At 36.7% G+C, this 18,204-nt stretch overlaps 1 protein-coding gene across 7 annotated transcripts in view; it reads left to right on the top strand.

Annotated features, from left to right (window-relative positions):
• SUPT3H (SPT3 homolog, SAGA and STAGA complex component) overlaps window positions 1–18,204 on the top strand; it is a 280,114-nt gene that overhangs the window by 95,712 nt on the left and 166,198 nt on the right. For 4 of the 7 annotated variants that reach the window (XM_064508310.1, XM_064508308.1, XM_064508309.1 and 1 more), the window contains exon 3: window positions 11,965–12,003. The exons of the other annotated variants lie outside the window; for them this stretch is intronic. In XM_064508310.1, the coding sequence (XP_064364380.1) occupies window positions 11,965–12,003 (39 nt within the window). The remainder of the gene's footprint in view (window positions 1–11,964; window positions 12,004–18,204) is intronic. 7 annotated transcript variants of the gene reach the window in all.

Below are 18,204 nucleotides of genomic sequence, written 5' to 3'. Positions count from 1 at the left end.
AATCTTTTGTAGAAAGACTGGACTGCCTATGATGTCCTGAAGGGACAGCAATCTAAAATAGTTTTGTCAGCATAATGTTGCATACAGCTTGGAAGGGGTTTGAGTAAGAAAACAAGCCAGAGGAGAAGTTCACAGAGTTTCGTTGGAAAATTAATGGTGCAAGGCTTGGTAGTAGGAATAAAGAGAGACAGATTTTGGAATATACAAGTTGTTACTATGCTCTATTGGAAGTGAAGGTAGAGCATTTGAAATTGCAGCTGGATTTTTAGTTGATGTTTATTTGCAGTGGCAGGACTCTGGACTGTGCAAGTTAGTAGTTTCTCCTAATGTCATTCATCAAAACTGCTTGAGGCAGAAAAATGGAATTGGAAATAAGGTGAATTTATGGATTGCATTCATGAAAACGGAACTGGGCATCCCCTGGCTGTGCGTCAGGCCGCGGAGGGTCTCCGGGGCCGCTCTTCCCACAGGTCTTGTTGAGACTGGACCGATGTGCAGGCAGGAGCGGAAGTCACAGGTACCAGATGGAGAACCTTGCCTTCCACTGTGTGCTCAGTTAAGGAGAAATTGTGGAAACCTAGAGTGTTTCCCAGGGCTGTTTTTATCCAATTACGGGTTAAATTAAATATACATATATTTTCTTGGGAGCTGCTTTGGCAGTATACTTGCACCCTTTCCCAGCTGGGTGTCCTGTGTAGCTATGGTGGCATGGTTTGAAACAGTATTCTCTTATTGCTGCAAAATCGTCAGAGGACAGAAGTTTGTTAGATGAAAAGGCAGAGTAAATGTAAGGAGCAGATGTGACACTGGAATTTAAGAGGCTACTGGGAAGAATAAAGTTTTTATTTTTTGTATTTGTTTAATTCTCTGAAGGGCAGTGGCTCCTTGTAAAAGTTACTCCGTTATTGTTAACTCAAATTATTCTGGGACGCTGTGATTTAAAAATCACTGGGTCGAGTGTTTCACAGTTAAAGATACCCTAATTAATACTTTTGTAGTCTGATTTATAATGTATTTTTCATTCAGTTTTACGTTTCCTTTGTGCATGGTATTTTTTTCCTTTTCTCTTTAAATACATGTTTCATTTAGTGTCTGCAGATCTTTCTTCAGTGCTGCCTGTGTGCACTCTTCCTTGCTATGAGTTGAATTGTGGCATCATAAATCAACATACTGAGAGGTCACCAATTTTATTTTCCTGCCTGGGCAATATACTGCAGAGAAAGCAAAACAAATTTAACAAATATAGAAACTTAAAATGCATGGGCTTCTTTGCTGTTAACATAATTTTTGAAAGTGAGTATTGAAGTTGAGACCGTCTCTTCAGTATATTGATGTTGGAAAATGAAGAGTCTGTGTGGTGACTGAATTTCCATTGACACTTTTTTTGCCATTTCTAGCAGTACTTACTTCAAACATTGAATGTTCAGACCCTGTTATTTCAACTGTTCCTTGAAAATGGCTATTTCAAATCAATATTAAAGCTACGTGTCTCATGCTGGCCTGTCACGTGACACTGTCATTTATTTTCACTTTTAAAATCGCTGATCACAGTGGAAAATAACTTTAAATACACTTTCAGCTATTTTATTATATCTACAGGTATTTTTACAGCTTAGCTCTCTTAAGAGGTGCAAAAGAAGAAACTGATTTTTTCCAATCCTATTTTGTATTTTGCTTTTAGTTATTCATTTAAATAGTAATATATAGTTTGCTCAGAAATGCTGTTTCTGAGTTTCATGTATTTTTATTTTAAATACATTTGAATTAGACTTTATCATGAAAACAAATATTTGTATTTGCAGCATAAATAAAGCATAGTTCACAGGTAGATTAGAAGTAGAGGCCATATTGATCCAAAATCAAAAATAGATAAGTTGCAATTTCATTTTTTTAGGACACCAAGGGGAGACATGTTTTGCAGTGATTACTACAAGGTGGCAAAGCAAGATTAAGATCTAGCTTGCCTCTTTAAGGTGTTACTTAACTGTGAATTAATATTTTTTTTTAAGAGATCATGCAGAAAATTTTGGGTAAGTGACTGAAGCTTAAAATTGTGGGTTTTTTATGTTTTTTTTCTTTTTTTCTTTCTTTCTTCTTTTTTTTTTTTTTTTTACTTATCCTTTGGAATAGCATTTTGCAATCCCAGCCCTTCAGCAATGTAGAACTTGCAAGTTTGCAGAAAAAGCACACTAATTTATTGGCATCTTTCGGATGCCATCCAGAAACCACACCTCCGTTTGTATAATTTCATCAGCACTTCAGTATCTTCAACGTGGCTGTAACATTTTCTGTCTTAACAGTTCCTTTCAGGGTATCTCGATTCACTCGCAATGATAGCTTGACTTCATTTCACTTATTTCAGCAAATAGTCATGAAATAAAGTTTTAATAAATCACATTCAGGCATGTACCGGAACAATTGCTGAGATTAGGGTATAGCGATGGCTACTGATCCCGTCAATATAATGCTGAAATTATGAAAAAAAATTCTATGCCATTCTTATTTCACCTTAAAACAAAATAGTTTGGAGAATAATAGTACTTAAGCAGTCTGGTTTTACATTTTCTAAAGATTTTGTCAGAAAGCAGAGACGTAGCCCTGCTGATCCGTGTGTCATTCCCGAGTTCCAACCCTTGGCGGCACCTGGAGGTCCCATCAGTTGGTGCCACCTTAGCTCACACTCTGTCCAGTGTTGGATTCTGTTACGGCTGTACCCTGTGTCCAAAGCTATTTACTGATTCCTGCTTCTGGAATGAGTGACACTGTTGTTAAAGTCGCTTTCTTGGAAATACCTGAAGCTGGGCAGAAAGCACAGAGGTCTGAGTATGAGGCTCTCCTGGCTATAGGATGATGCTGGGCCTGATCCTGAGAGGCGTGATCCTGTCGGCTGGGCAAGTTTGAAGGGAACTGAAGGCATTGCACGTTGCCTTTGGCACCTGAACAGCAGTTTCAAATATATTCTGTTGCTGAAAAGTTATATCAGAAGTGACATGGTGGGCTGAATTTAGAAATTACACTTAGCAAATTAAATTTCCCCAAAGATTCCTTGCCTGCAAAATCTGCAGCTTGCGAGATGAACTGCTTAATGACTCTAGCATGGGGTTGTCTTCATGAGCATTTTCTAATCACAGCTTAATGAGGAAAGTTTATTAAAGTTGGGGGGTTACCAAACCGCTTAAATATTTCTGTAACTTTTTCAAATCAGAAAATAAGGGATTCAAGTGACTTCAGTCACCTACAGATGCTGGGGGGGGGGGAGTCCTTTAAGAGACTGAGAAACAAAACCTGAGTATTTAAGCAATAGCTGAAGAATCAACTGTATCTTATTTTAATTCTAAAATAAGATCACCTGCACTATCAGCTCATTTTGGCATTTGGATCGAGTTTTCTCCTCTGTAGACTCACAGTGTATGCAATATGAAACCGGTGTGCTTTTAAACTTAAAAGAAGCATCTCATACTGGGGAGGAGCCCTAATAGTGGATGCTGTGAAGCTGTGCATCTTTTTAATGTTTCTAGGGGTTGTTCCTCCTTTATATGTTTTTCACTAAGACACAAATCCAACTCTGTAGCCCCTGCTATTATACTTTTTCAAATGTGGCATTTGGAGTCATTGCTTTGGATACGGAGCAGAACAGTGGCACTAAATCACAGCTTGCTTCAATTCCGAAAGCAAGAAAACTGTTTCGTAGACAGTTAATTAACCAGTTCGGATTTCGGAGAGACCAGGCTTTATGAGCAGGCATTATAGGAGTGTGCATGATGAACTCAAATAGCATATATAATAAACTATACATACTGATGTACGGGAGGGGTAGCCCATTTTCCATTGTCCAGTGCCAGGCAAGTCAGATTCTAAAAGCCAAATGTTATTAGTTGTACGTAATTTTATGGACGTCTGAAAAGAAGCAGCACATTTACATAATCGAGATGTGAATATAAGTATACGTTTATGGTTTTGAGCAATGTCCTTTTCGGAACGAAATTAGAACAAGAAACTGTAATCTGTTGCGAGTTCAGCTCAAGGCAGCTTGCTAGAAGTTAAATAACGTTGATGTTTTAGTTGGAACTGATGTAGAAGAGGTATTATTTTAAACGAAAATGAAGTCTACAGCTATCTGGTTGTGAATGTCTCTCAATTACAGTGGCGTCCATGGATCTTGGATCTGAATGAAGATTTGGCTAGCAAGTCTCCACATCCTTATTCAGTCTTTTCCTCTGAATAAGAAACAGCATGTGTGAATTACATTTACTCTAATCCACTCCATACAGCAGAATACAAATTCTGTGAAAAGCAATTATGCACGGTTTAAAATTATTCTGATTGCACGGGGTAGGTTCCTTTTAGTTGAGCTAGTTATAAGTCACAGGTATTTTGAGACATTTTAATATTGTGCAAAACACAAACCTCTGCATAAGAGGTAACTCTGCAGTTGCAGACAATCGCATTCCACTGGTGGTGTAACTTCCTGCATTTAACCTAACATGAAACATTATTCAGTGAAAAGGAAAAATACTCTTTTTCCTGAGTGTGCTACCCGAGCAATTAGAATGAATTGCTACTACTGTAAAGTGGGGAGTTACTGAATGAGATAATCTGTATTTAAGCTTCCCATAATACAAGCCTAAGGAATAAAAACATGTTCTCCTATGCATCAACTTAAAATATTTTTACAGTTGTAGCTACCAGGTTTATAAAGAGGTTTCTTCTGTTTTATAAGAAAACGGAACCTTTTTTTTTTCCTGTGTTATAGAAGCAAATTTCAGTTTGATTGATGAAGGTGCTACGATGCATACAGCATTTTTAAAGGAATTATTGGCTTTGAAGTTGCACCCAGTTCTTTACTTTCCAGTTTCAGTCAAAACAAAGGATTTTGCTCTCATTCATGCAGGTATATGAATATTACCAAAATCAAACAATGGCTGCATGTGCACTTTGGAGGGGGAGGGGGGTAAGATAGCGCTCAGTGAAAACTTTTTAATTTCTTAAATTTTGGAATTAGTAGTAATTTCTGTAAAATGCAACTTTACTGTCAGTGAGAGCAGAGTCACAGAATTCAATTAAAGCATAGAAAATTAATGCTGCTTAACAGTTTAGTGCTTCCTTTACTACTTCTCATTCCATAGAATAGATAATGTGACCTTCATGTGGAAATTCAGACTAATGCTATAACTGAAAACTGCATTTGTTCCGTTTCTCATTTTGAAATGAGAGAAGGGACTGTCTGCATCTTATCTAGTATAAGTAAGACTCTGCATGCATAAAGTTTAGATTAGTCTTATACTAACACACACACACACACACACACACACACACACACACACACACACACACACACACACACACACACACACACACACACACAAATAAACTAATGAGAGAATTATAAAGTTATATATATATATTTTTTTGTTTGGGGGGGGATTTTTGTTTTCATTCATTGAGTTCCATTTAAGGCAAAGGTTAAACCCAGTTTGTAAAGGTCCAGTTTGGGATGGTAAGCTGAAGAAGTCAGTTAAAGAAAAGCAAGACATGTTAACCTACAGACTGTAATTCCTGCAGAAATGTGCCTTCTCAGATGTTACTTCTGAATTAAAAAGGCTAAATTGCAGCTCTGACTGCAATTATCGGCACATCTTGGCTTCTAGATCAATGCCGCCTGCCATGCGTGAGGGGCCGCTATCTAAGAACTGCAGAATCTCTTGGGACTAAATACTGTATAAGACTAATGCAAAAGACATGCAGAGAGAAAATATTCATACTAGGTAGAGAAATATAATTTTCGAGGTGCTGCTTCCATGTCTCCCAGCAAATTAAAGAGGTCAGACTCCTAGCAGCTTGTAAAACCGAAGCAGTTAGCCCATGGCCTCGCATAAAAACGGAGCAAGCTCTTGCTCATATTGCACCTTTGTATTTAAAGCAAGAAATAACTGCTGGTTCTATTTTTAAAAATAGCAGTGTGTTTACTTTGATTAAGCAATCTTGCGAGTCGCAGATATTTCTGACCCTCCCACACCTCTCCCATATTTTTCTTTTGTCTTTGGTAGAAGTAATGAATCTCATGGACTGTATTTGGACTGTCAGTGGGATATAATATAATTTACTTTACTGACTGGTTCCCTTCCAGACGTCTACATGGGTTGAAAACTGGATTATGGTATTTAAGATACAAACTGTCTGCCCTGACTTGTCACAAAAAAATACTTGTCAGTTAAGCCACAAACTCATATAAATAAGACTTTGGTCTTAGAGTAACATATTTCTTAACTGATCTTTGAAAATATGAGTTCTAAAGCTCTGTTCTGCAGAATTTCTGATTTATGTATGTTTTATATGCCCGACAGATAAAAGCATTTTATTTATAGAATTAAAAAAGACAAGGAGGCAAATCGAAGATGTGCTATATATTTCATAAATGAAAGAACAACTGTATGTAACTAAGTAAGAAATTAATGTATGATAGAATTAAAAGCACAGTTTTTTAATATAGAAGGATATCTGACATAATATTTAGCCACAGTAGATCTTACCTAGGTTATAATACATTAAAATGATAATTTATTAAAATACAGAATATTTTGCACACCTTATCTGTGCATTTCTTTTTAAGATATGTTTAATATAGTCATAAACAGAACACAAAAGTAAATAATTACATAAAATTACCATTCTCCTTTTTTTTTTATGCTGACTTCTACTTGATTAGAATTGATCCGTATTTTCTCAGTGTTTTAGGCATTTAATATGCTCTGTAACTTCTACCAGTCTGAAGAAAGCCTCAGAGTATACTGACTTTACCAGTCATTTAACCAGTCATTTAACAAAATATTTATTTGGGAATATTTTTGTTGTTGCATTTTATTATCTCTGTCTCTTCAGCGTTCCTTTTGGGAAGGTTTTCTACCCGGTAAAAGGGATGCATGTCATTAGAAAAAATAAGCAAATTAGCAAAACACTGATTTTGCTTCGTCCTGTGAAATAGTTCATGTGATTCACATCTGAGACTTCGGCGTGTTCTTGCCCAACTATGATGTAAGGAGTTCAACCTTATTTAGTCAATCTGATGTTTGCCGTTAAATCATTTAAAAGTGGAATAATTCTCTGAAACAGAGTTACATGGGGTCGAAGTCTCCCGCTGGCCACCCTGGCGGAGAGCCCCGTAGGCTCTCCTGCTTGGCTTCTCCGACTGAAGAAGCCCTTTTTATCCTTTAGGATAGGAGCCTGCTAAAATTAGGAAATTCCCGCCCGATGCCTATTATTAGAGTGGCAAAGCTCTTGTCTTTCATCTCAGAAGCTGTGACACCGTTAGTCTTGGTCAGATTTAAGTGCGTCAGATTAAGGACATAATCTCTTATTTGGAAATTATGCTGTTCAGCACCAAAGATCTCATCAATGCGATCTAGAAATTGCATTTACTTAGCTTTTTAAGGTTTAACTTCAGTGCTATCCCATTGCATCTAAAGAACCTGCTCGGGAACTTTGAAAAGCATTCAAGGAAAACTATGTAACTTATTTTCTTAAATTGTAAATATTGTTGACAGCTAATTACTTACTGTATCCAGCGAATGGACCAATTTCTGTTCCTGCCTGTTTAGATTAAGCAGACATATTCCTGGAAGTTAAACATCCGACTATTTCTGCAAAAATGAATATTTTTCTTCTTCTTTTTTTTTAAGGGTGTTTTGAAGGGAGTAATTGCACTAAATCATTTTCTCCCTTGAAGAGGGAAGAAGAAGACTTTATAAATTTAACAAATTTACATTTTCAGTTGAGCTCCCCCCGAAAATGGACTGCAAAAGCCAGTTTCCAGTTTGTGCTGTGTCTCCTCTGTCCAGACTGGCTTCTCTTTACCTCCTCTTTACTAGCATCATTACTTATTCTCCTATCGTACTGGTTCTGTACCATAACTTCTCCCCTGCTTTCCAGTAAGAAATAAGGAAGATTTAAAACTTTTTTTTTGGTGTTATTCCCAGTGGCATTTTACTTCCTGACTGTGCTGCTGGGTTATTTCTTCTAAAGAATGTTTTTATAATTAAGATAGAGATTTTGCGCTAGCTGCATTTAGCTTCTCCCAGTATTGCCTTGCACAAGATGTATGCATCTCCCTTATGCAAAAGTTAATGCATCATACATTTTGAGTGCATAATTTTTCAACTGCAGCTTCAAGAGTAAAATATTATCTTGTATAAGAGTGCAACACAGTATGGTTAGGAGCATCACAGTTTTCCTTCTCTTAACTACTAGGCTCAGGTCACATCTTTTAGATTTTGTATTCATAGCATATGAGATTCTGAGGTCAACAAATGTAGGTTTTCCTTTAAGTATTTATTAATAGGCAGGCAAAGGAGGTTGATTTTATACTTAACTCATTTTTTGTGTGCCTTAGCCCAAAAGATGACCTTCAATAAAACTCTGTATTTAAATATTATTCTTAATGTCGGCGCAAAAGTAGGTACTTAGTCTGTACATGTGGATATTAGTAAACTGTATGGAGTGAGTTCTTAAAGGAATTAAAGGGTTCCTTTAAATAAATTTAATCAAGCATATATTATTATTACTGATGTTATTATTTGCTCCTCTCAAATCATTTTCCTTTTCAAGTCTACATGTAATATTGCAAAACTCTTTTGGGTGGCAGGTGCAGTTAACCACATCACAGTAGTTCAGTTCTATATTTACAACAGGAATTTTCCTAGTTAAAATTACACTTTGCAAACAGTTTAAATTTTAAACTAATATTTTTCTTCTAATGAGCAGTTGGGAAAGGTTTTCCATCACAAAGCATAGTATCCAATGCAAAATGTCTGTGTAACACAAAGTTTCTGAAGCAAAGAAAGCCTAGCCAAACCCAGAACCAATGCTGCAGGTAAATCTTTAGTAATACAGTGCAAAACTGATTAAAAATACTCATCAGCTTGTTCTTAGTTAATTATGGGGTAGGTTTGTGTTTTGTCTTAAACTTTATCTATGCAGGGAATATAATTTTAATGCAAAATATTAATGAGAGCTTTAAAAAAAAATGTATGTCATGCTCTACATATTTCACTGGTAGCTTGTAAGGATCCTTAAGGCTAGATAATGCAGAGAATTGCTTATTTGTGATTTCATTTTAAATTGATTTTTTTTTTCCTGGAGTATAAACAAATCTGAGAGCACGAAATCGCTATGGTGCAGTCTTGAAATAAATCTTAACACGTATGTAAAAATACTCGGGAAATTCGCTCATGCCCAGCCCACGCCTCTGCCTCTTGAGGCAGCGATCGCCAGCCCGAGGGCACGACTGTTTCTACTGCCGGGGGCTTTTGTGGGCTCGTGCCACCCATTGCGTTTGTATTTCTAGATTTGGGTCTTTCCTTGGAGGTGCAGCTCCAAGCTTGGGAATTCCCGTGTTGGTGAAGTACCAGTAGGAAAAGACAGTACAAAAGCACTATATCTATTTCCCAATTTTTTGGGGGAAAAAAAGTATATACATTAGCAGTGTTCTAATCAAACTGTCCTACTTGCTGTCAACAGCATATAGTATTTTAGATGTTGTATATTGGAAAGAAATTATCAAGGCAACAGCAAAAATGTAGCTACCTGAGGATTTAGTACGTGTGGCCTTTATTCCCTCTGTTAGGGCCCACTGGCCAAATTTTTCTTTCTGACTGCGATTGTCTTATCTTCAATTGGTTTTTTATATAACGTACAAGGCAAAATCACGCATATATGCCTGTAATTGGCTTAAGGTTAGTAGGAAACAGATTGGCTTCGGCAAAGACACAAAACGACTACGCAGGCAAAAATTTAAAAGCGCATGGAATTGTTTTAATGAACATAAATCTACGCCCATGCCTCCTCTAAACTGTGTGGTTAGGAAGGCTCGTGGTGAGTAACCTCTGTGCGAAAAGAAAGCCTTCCCTTTTCCTCCCAAACTGCAATACATTGCATTTATTTCTCAGCTTCCTTCTTTTTAGCTGCCAGTGATCAGAAAAAAAAATCATAACTCTTCTCCATCCTTTATAAAATATCACACTTTAAAACGGTTTTTTCAGTGTGAACTCACTGGATTTTGGCTTACTGTATTTTTTTTATTTTTTTTAATCAGGACAAACATGCATGCTGAAGATTAAGGTTTCTAATACTATTTCCTTCGTAGAAATCACCTCCTGCTTTAGCAGCCACCAAAATACTGCTTTTGATTTAAAAAAAAAAAAAATATATATATATATATATATATATATATATATAACCTCTGTCTACTTTTAGATGCATTTCTGTCCAGATGAAGTGCTTTAGGAATAGCACTGTAAGCAGACGTTTTTGGTGGTGATCTCACTTGCATTCACACCCGTTGGAGCTGAAATCTCAGCCCCACTTCCTTGCGCTCCCAGCTTGCAACTTCCTTGGGATCAGGGCTGCTTTCAGAATTATTCTTCACCCAAACAGAGTATCAGTGCTTCCCTCAGGTTTTCATACTTTGGATGTTCATAACAAGAATATAATCATATTGGGTCATAGTCCTACTGTTAGCTTTAACTGGAAGATACTTTGCCGTTGCTTGCTGTGTTTCGTGAAATAAACCCATGTAAAAATATTATTGGAATACCTTAGATTTTAATAGAAATATGTATATAAAACTGCACAATATTAAAGTGTTATTTTGAAGGGTTGGGTTATTCGTAAATGACCTGTGAAATTGGGGGGGGGAATGATTTGTATATTTTATTTACTGATCTCCAATAATATAATTTCATGAAAAAAAAGTAATGTGCCTTAGCGTATTTGAAATTAAACCCACTAATGCAAGAGGATATCTAAGGTGAAAGATGTTTGTGTAATGCTAAACATAACCAAAGAAACTGTGGTTTTAGCAAAGGTACCATGCTCTATTTTATCAAGTGCCAGGAGTTGCATAATGAAAGTCTTTCAGTTAAAAAAAACATAAGTAAAGAAAACACAAAAATGCCACCCAGCTGGTAGAGATCTTCCTAATTTTTACCTGATTGTATTTCTGAAGAAATATGGCTGGGCCCTCGTAAATTTTCAACATGAACTGCATTTTTGTTGCCAATTTCCATATCCTTTTAAAAGTGCTGAAGCGTGCATTTGCTATTTATGTTTGCAGTAGACTGAGTACACTTTTACTATTTGTGGTTTCAGAAATTGGAAACAACCAAACAGTGGTGCTATGGTCTAAAAAAATAAATTTTAAACAGCTGCGGGACAGTATTTTTAGAATGGCAGGAGTCCTTCTGAAGACGGCCTTGTCGCTGCGCCTCGCTGGATGGCACCGGTACCCATCCCCAATTGCTCCTGCGTTGCCGTCGCCCCCTCCGTCGGCATTGTCTAGGCATAATTTAGCTTTCTCTGACACGTCGAACCGCGAATACCTCCGCACTGTGTATTTTGATGCCTGTAGATATTTGGTTTGAACCATTCTGCTTCTGTAAGCTTTTGTATATCCAGCTCTCACTAGCTGAACTCTTCCTTATCAATGTCCCGTGAGATAGATAGTTAAGTACAATCTTATTTATAGAGATGGTGAAAGCATAGGTATGTATAATAAAAACCTCATGCCAGGCCAGAAATGCAGTGTCCTGATGCTGGACTGTCTCAGCATGCCAGTTCTGTCTGTCCTGTTTAGTAAACTATTTCCATGGTATAGCACAATTCAGTACTTTACAAGTAAATTATTTGATTAAAATAGAAATGTTTTAATTTTTCTTTACCACTTTTAAAAATCATTCTTGTTTTGTATCATTTTAAAACTAGCATGCTTAAATTTTCTTATACTGAATGCAATGAATTAATTAATTTACATAACCTGATTAGATTATAAGCCTAGAAACAATCCAGATGTGGTTTAACCCTCTGTATAATCTAATCATTGTAGTGTGGCAGTTCCTATGTGAAGACTGGTGAATTTGCTAACTAAATCATAACGTAGACCTTGTTTCAGAAACGGATACTCTTCCTTTCCAGATCTTCTTTCACTCTGATAAAAGTCCTTCCACCTGGATGGTGAGTTCTTGGGTTTACCTCTTTACTGAAGTCATTTATCTGAATGCATGGCCTATTCTTTTTCTATCTGTGTGATCCACCATTAAACACCATCTGCAGCATATTCAGATTTAATTGTACAAATATTGAGCAGTAAGGGTGACAAGATAGTTGTGTATATGATTACACTCAGTAAAATGTAAAAAAAAAAAAAAAAAAAAAAAAAAAAAAAAAAAAAAAAAACCTAAACTAAAAAACCAAAAAAAAAAGCCGTATATCTATTAGGTACATTTTGAGGTAGTGAATTACTGTAGTGAAATATTGCAATCATTTTTTTTTAATTTTTACATGCCCTTGTAGATTTTTAAAAGTCAAGGTTAATTTAATATGAAATTTGGACTCACGCAATGTATACAACTTAGCTCAGTACCAAGAAATACATTGCACGTATGATATACTTACTATCCATATGAGAAGAAAGGATGTGTTGCAAATTAAAAGAATAAATAAATAGCAGAAGGTGCAACACGTTGTCATGTGTTTTGGAGCATTTTGGTAAAGTTACTAGGAAGAAGGTCTCCTTCTAACCGATATTACTAGTAAACCCTGATAAATACTTCTTCCAATGTGGCCTTCTGCAGGAAGGACTTGTAAATCTTCTGCCTATCCGAAGCACTCTGCAGCCAAAAATAATACTGTAGAAATGAACTTGACGATTTTCTTTTGAACCATTTTTGTCGATGAACCTCCGAACTCCAGTTCAGTAAGTCATTACCATTCTCCCCTAAAATATTAAAAAACCCTCACTATTTCAAGAATGTGTGATCTGTTCAAATTCAGAAATTTGAAAAGATAGGCAATATGTTTGTATATGTAAAATACGCATGTATACATACACATACATAGTGATATATCTATGAAGACAAATTAAGAACTTAATAACTGTTAAAATGGAAAGGTGTTGCAACTTCATATATTAGAAATAAACCATGAAGAAATGTTGGTTATTAAAAGATAAAATAGATGATTCATAGGTGGAAATAAAAGAAAGACTCCAGAAAACGCTCTTAATATTAGGTCATTTTAATATTAGGTCATTTTTGCTGCATTTTCAAGAAGTCGTGTTAATACAATTTTTCAGATGGTCAGGTATGAAAATACAAAATAAAAAAGTTTTGGGGAGATTCCCTTTAGAACAGCTATATTTTGGCTATTGTTTAAATTACATTAATTTGTACTAGAATTTAATGCCAAAATTCAAACAGATACAACACATTCTTGAGTTTGGTAGACCAGCAACTAAAATTGGATCTTGAATGAAAGATGTGTCACTGGTAATGTTCTTCCAGTGTGAAAAGAAGGCTTTACTTGATATGTTTCAAAAATCATTGTAACAGGATTTTTCGGTAAATTGGAATATGTCCCATTATAGAAAGTTTAATAAAATTAAATGTACATTCAAGATAAATATAATGGAAATAAGTTTTCAGTTGATATGGCATTCCAGTTCCGTTGTACTCCGTCTCACAAGCTTGAGATGGTGTTATACTTTGTGAAAATCTGACTGTTTTTAATGTCATTGATTCAGAAGAAAGTTTCACGGTAACTCAGGAGAAACTCAAGTAGTGTTTACATAGAATTTTACATAGAATACATGAAATAAATTTTATCCCATTGGTATAGATAAGGTAGTAATTTAACAATTTGCCAAGTGCATGATCCTGACCCTGACGTTGCTCTGGGTGTGTCATGATGAACTGTATGTTTTATTTGGTTTCTTCGTGATTTTAATCGAACCTGGCTGCATTTCCGGTGAGAATAAGAAAGAATTGTAAACTCTGAGTTTAAGCACCAGTTGGGCCACTGCTCCTCTCTTCCCCGAGCAAAGATAAGAATTCTTGCTGCCGTTGAAAATTGCTTTTATCCTTCCCAGTAATGTTTCAACTGTTTTTAAATAGTCAGACGAAAGATTTCTCAAGACCCTGTTCTCTATCCAAAGGCCTCTACTTAATTGCCTCCTTCTTAGGGAATCTTAAGTCTTGAACTAGCAAGTCTTATATACATCATGGTGATCTCCAAGGGGATCTTGTTTGGGTGCATTTTCTGCGATTTATAGTATTCCTTCCATGACATTACAAAACAGGTGAGGTTCAAAAGTGTGTTTAACTATGGCGCAGTCTAACGGATGATAATCTGTAGGTCAGCTAACCATTTCTAGGGTTATTTTAAAGAGCTTTATACTGGTCCCTACTCAGGGAATATGAAGTACGCTGCAAAGTCAATAAATTTCTTACCTCTAAATTCAGAAAGATGTTGAAGAGCAGTCAGCTTAGACTGCATCTTAGAAGGGGTCTCCGCGTTCAGGACCTGGGTTACATTTGACCCAGAGTGGTTTCTTCTGGAAAGAGCTGTTGGTTTTGGTGCTGAGGACTTCCTCCTTAAACCCCCGAGCTTTGACCAGGTGCAATGTCTTTGCGTGGTCCCTTGCCACAGGGTTTGAGGGAAAGACCTTGCCCTTATTTTTTCATAAACTAGCAAATACAGACTTCCCTTTTCCACTCCTATCTTTTTAGTTACTTCTGCATTTTAGCCTTGGTCATGGATCTGTGTTGCAGGATCACTATTTAATGGGGAGTTACTCCTCCACGTTTGCTTAAAATAATACGTGGTGTGACAACAGCAAAAGTGACAGATGGCACAAAATAAAGCGGGATTTATCTAAAATCAAATTGTGATATGATTTGTGATTTGATGAGGTGAGATGTGATCGCATCTACCTCAGATTTAAAAAAAACAAAAATAAAAACCAAATGAATAAACCTCTGCACCCAACTCTCTCCCCTCCAAACTTTTCCTAGGTAAAAACTGCCAAGCACAATATGCAATTTGGTAGTAGAGTGCTGGGCCAGATGGCATTTGTTGAGCATGGTCCCTAAATCTGCACCCAGCTTCCTGTTTTGTATAGGGGAAGGCTCTTTGCCTCTTCTCTTCAGTTTCCCTAAATTAATTTATAGTTCAGTGCTAGTGATTATGTCTCAGACTTAAACATTGGTGGTTAATGCACTGAGATTACTGTGTCATGACAAGGGGCAAGGCTGTATAGAAGGAGAAAAGAGAAGCATTATGATTGAATGGTTAAATGCATCTTTTTCTAGTTTTGAAGAGTGGACCTTTGGTTTTTTGCTTTTTGATTTTTCTTCTTAAGCAAATACTTATGGACTGGCCACACAACCTGTGGAAGTAAAATAAGCACTTCAAATAAAAAGAAATCCTTGATTATAGATTATATAAATATATATTTATATAATATATATTATAATATAACCATCTGGAAACATAGAGCTATAAACAGATATAAACAAATATAAACATATAAAAAACGCTGAAGCATAATTCCGACACAGTATTATTTGTTTTTATTATAGCAAGAGTGCTGAAATTCTCTTTTGTCAAGGTTGGTGTTTACTGTGGATTTTTGTTTTGGCATGATATCTGAAGAAGATGAGTTTATGCAGTCAGGCTGCCTTCCCTTGCTAATATAAATTAAAATCATTGGCAAATTTCAGCCACAGTTAGCTGAGTGATGAAGGTCTCAAAGATACCAAGTTCCTGCCTTGCAGGCATGTTGTCCGGGCAGGGGCCATGGTCCAGGGAGCTCTTTGGCCAGGAAAAGGTGGGAGGCCTTCCCACCTGCACGGGATGACCACACAACACCTGCTGCCCAGCACACAAAATCCCATGTGAGATAAAAAGGCATAGCGAGAGGGAAGTCCACGGAAAGAAGGGACTTGAAGATTTTGCAGTTCAACCACGGAACATCAGGCCGTAAGAGATCAATCTTAGTCAGGTCTGCTTCTGCAGCTTGCTCAGTGCTGAAATGAGAAATGTCGCCGAGTCAACTGTTCAGCTTATCAGGGAAATAGAAGGAGCACCAGCAAAACATGTTGTTGGCTATGGAATAGAAAGTTAAAACCTATCTGTGAGCATTATGTTATGTTCAGTACTGAGCTAGCTAATCTAGGTAATTATGTAGTCTTGTGGTCAATGGAGAAAGACGGACAAATTCTGAGGGTGGGCCGAAGGGCTATTGGAGTTGTCTAGACCTCTCCATTATTGTAGGTGGAAGTGACAGTGACCAGATTCCTCATCTGAAAATAATTATTAAGTTCATAAGATTAAAGCTCAAACTCCTCTGATTTACAGATTATGCATGACAATACAACAACAAAAAAAAGAATTTCAGTTTGGCAGATCTTTGAAAAAAGATGACCAAAATGGAAAAGAACAGAAACTACCTCTTTGATGTACACATATAGAATTGGAAGTTAATAGTTGTCTTTTCTAGATGTTGATTTTTGTGGAATTATGGTATTCTTAAATGAATATGGATAATCATCTGCTCAAGACAGTCTGTATAATGAAAATATTTCATGTATGAACTTTGACAGAACAGGAATGATACTGCATCACATGATGACATACAGCTTTTCAGCCCCTTCTGGTGAGACTGGACCATGACTGATACAGAGGAAGTTTAAAAATTCTGAAGTTAAAGAAAATAGTATACCTCTGAAATGGCAGTTAACAATTTGAAGATTAGACTAAATGGATAACTATACTGTATTTATCCCAACAGCATTTGTTAAAAGTCCAGGTAATTCAGAATTAAGGTTAAATTTACAAGAAATGCAAAATTTTGAAAATATGAACATGCAGAGGTAAAACATCCAACTGTAACTTGGTGTCATGAAAAGGAATAGAAAATTTATCAAAAAATGCCTAAAAATTTGAGGCCAGAAAAACAAAAATAGCATTTTGGGATAAAAACACACAAAAAAGCCTTTATATAACATGGCTGCTAGGTGTGAATTTCCTGGGTTTTTAATAATTGCTTTTGGGATAGTTACAAATTTCTTGAGGTTTAGGGCTTTTTTTTTTTTTTTAAATCATTACTTCAGCAATTGAATGCAGGCTTTCTTAGTCTGTGAATTTCCATATAAAACTGTTAAAGTATTCATGCACGGCAGAGCTTGTGAGAGATCTCATGAACTGAAGATACATGGTCTTCACCTCATATCCTTAGCCCCCTTCCTCATCAAAATATCTCCAAATTTTTGTAAGGTCAACTTTGTGAGCATACTTCTTTGGTCATTTTCTGTTCTTGTACTGCCATATGCTACATATATTTATTAAAAGGGTGTTGAATCCTTCTAGACTCCCTGTTTAGCCAGGTGATGTTCCACTCCATGAGTTCTTGATCTCTGGCAACAGGTAAAGCATCCGTGGTAGCTGGGCACCGAAGCTGATAGCCAAGGAATCCCCTTCCTCTGCTTTGTTCTTAATCTGGTCCTAATTTTGATTTCATGCACTGGTAGAACATTTAAGAACCACGACAGAGCTGGTGGCATGCCGAGGAAGCCACGTACCCAGCTCCGGACAGTGATGAATTTAATGAGAATGTTAGCAGGAATGTAAGAGGAGCCTTGCGAATTGTTTGTGATGTTAAACCTGATTTAGTCTTTTTTGCAATCGCGGCCTAATTCCAAAACTTTGATTGAAATAAATTAGGTGACTTAAAACATCATTGAAAATTTATGGAGATCAATTAAGCAAAGCAGGATCTGTGGGCAGTCTTCTGCTACACAAACTGGACAGCTGAGACAGCTAGATCCAAGTGACAAGCTTTTGCATACTCAGACTCATCTTCAGGACTTCTTCGCCGTTCTCTGTGAAAAAGTTGTGATGCATGATGGGAGCAAAGTATGGGCTGAAAATAAAAATCCCATCAAAGAAGCATTCTGGTTTGTTTTTATCCCTCTGGGATGAGGCATGGGAGCAGGAGATTTCTCTCCCTCTCTTCCTCCATCCCTCCTTTCCTGCTCTCAAGATTTTGAGGCTGTGATATTTTTCATTCTCACTAGCTGCAAGAAGCTTCACTAATGTCCATCTACAACATGAACTTTTACAAAGCAAATATTATCACAAACGACTATGAAGAAAACTCCTTCAATCTAGTTCTCTAAGCTTCCAGGTCCCGTTGACTATTTAGGGCAATCAGCAATGTAGAGCGCCGAATCTCTTGAGTGACACCGATGGTGGTGGAGTGCCTGTAACAGCTCACTAGCACTTGCTTTATGACCCTCCCCTAAGACTGTAGCTTTACTTCCTACCCTGCCACTGTTTCAGTTTGTGCTGCTTTCCCTGCTTGGCATGAGTTTTGCC

Source organism: Dromaius novaehollandiae, chromosome 3, assembly GCF_036370855.1.
Source record: "Dromaius novaehollandiae isolate bDroNov1 chromosome 3, bDroNov1.hap1, whole genome shotgun sequence".
Classification (NCBI taxonomy): Eukaryota; Metazoa; Chordata; class Aves; order Casuariiformes; family Dromaiidae; genus Dromaius; species Dromaius novaehollandiae.
This window is presented reverse-complemented; position numbering and strand designations above follow the sequence as displayed.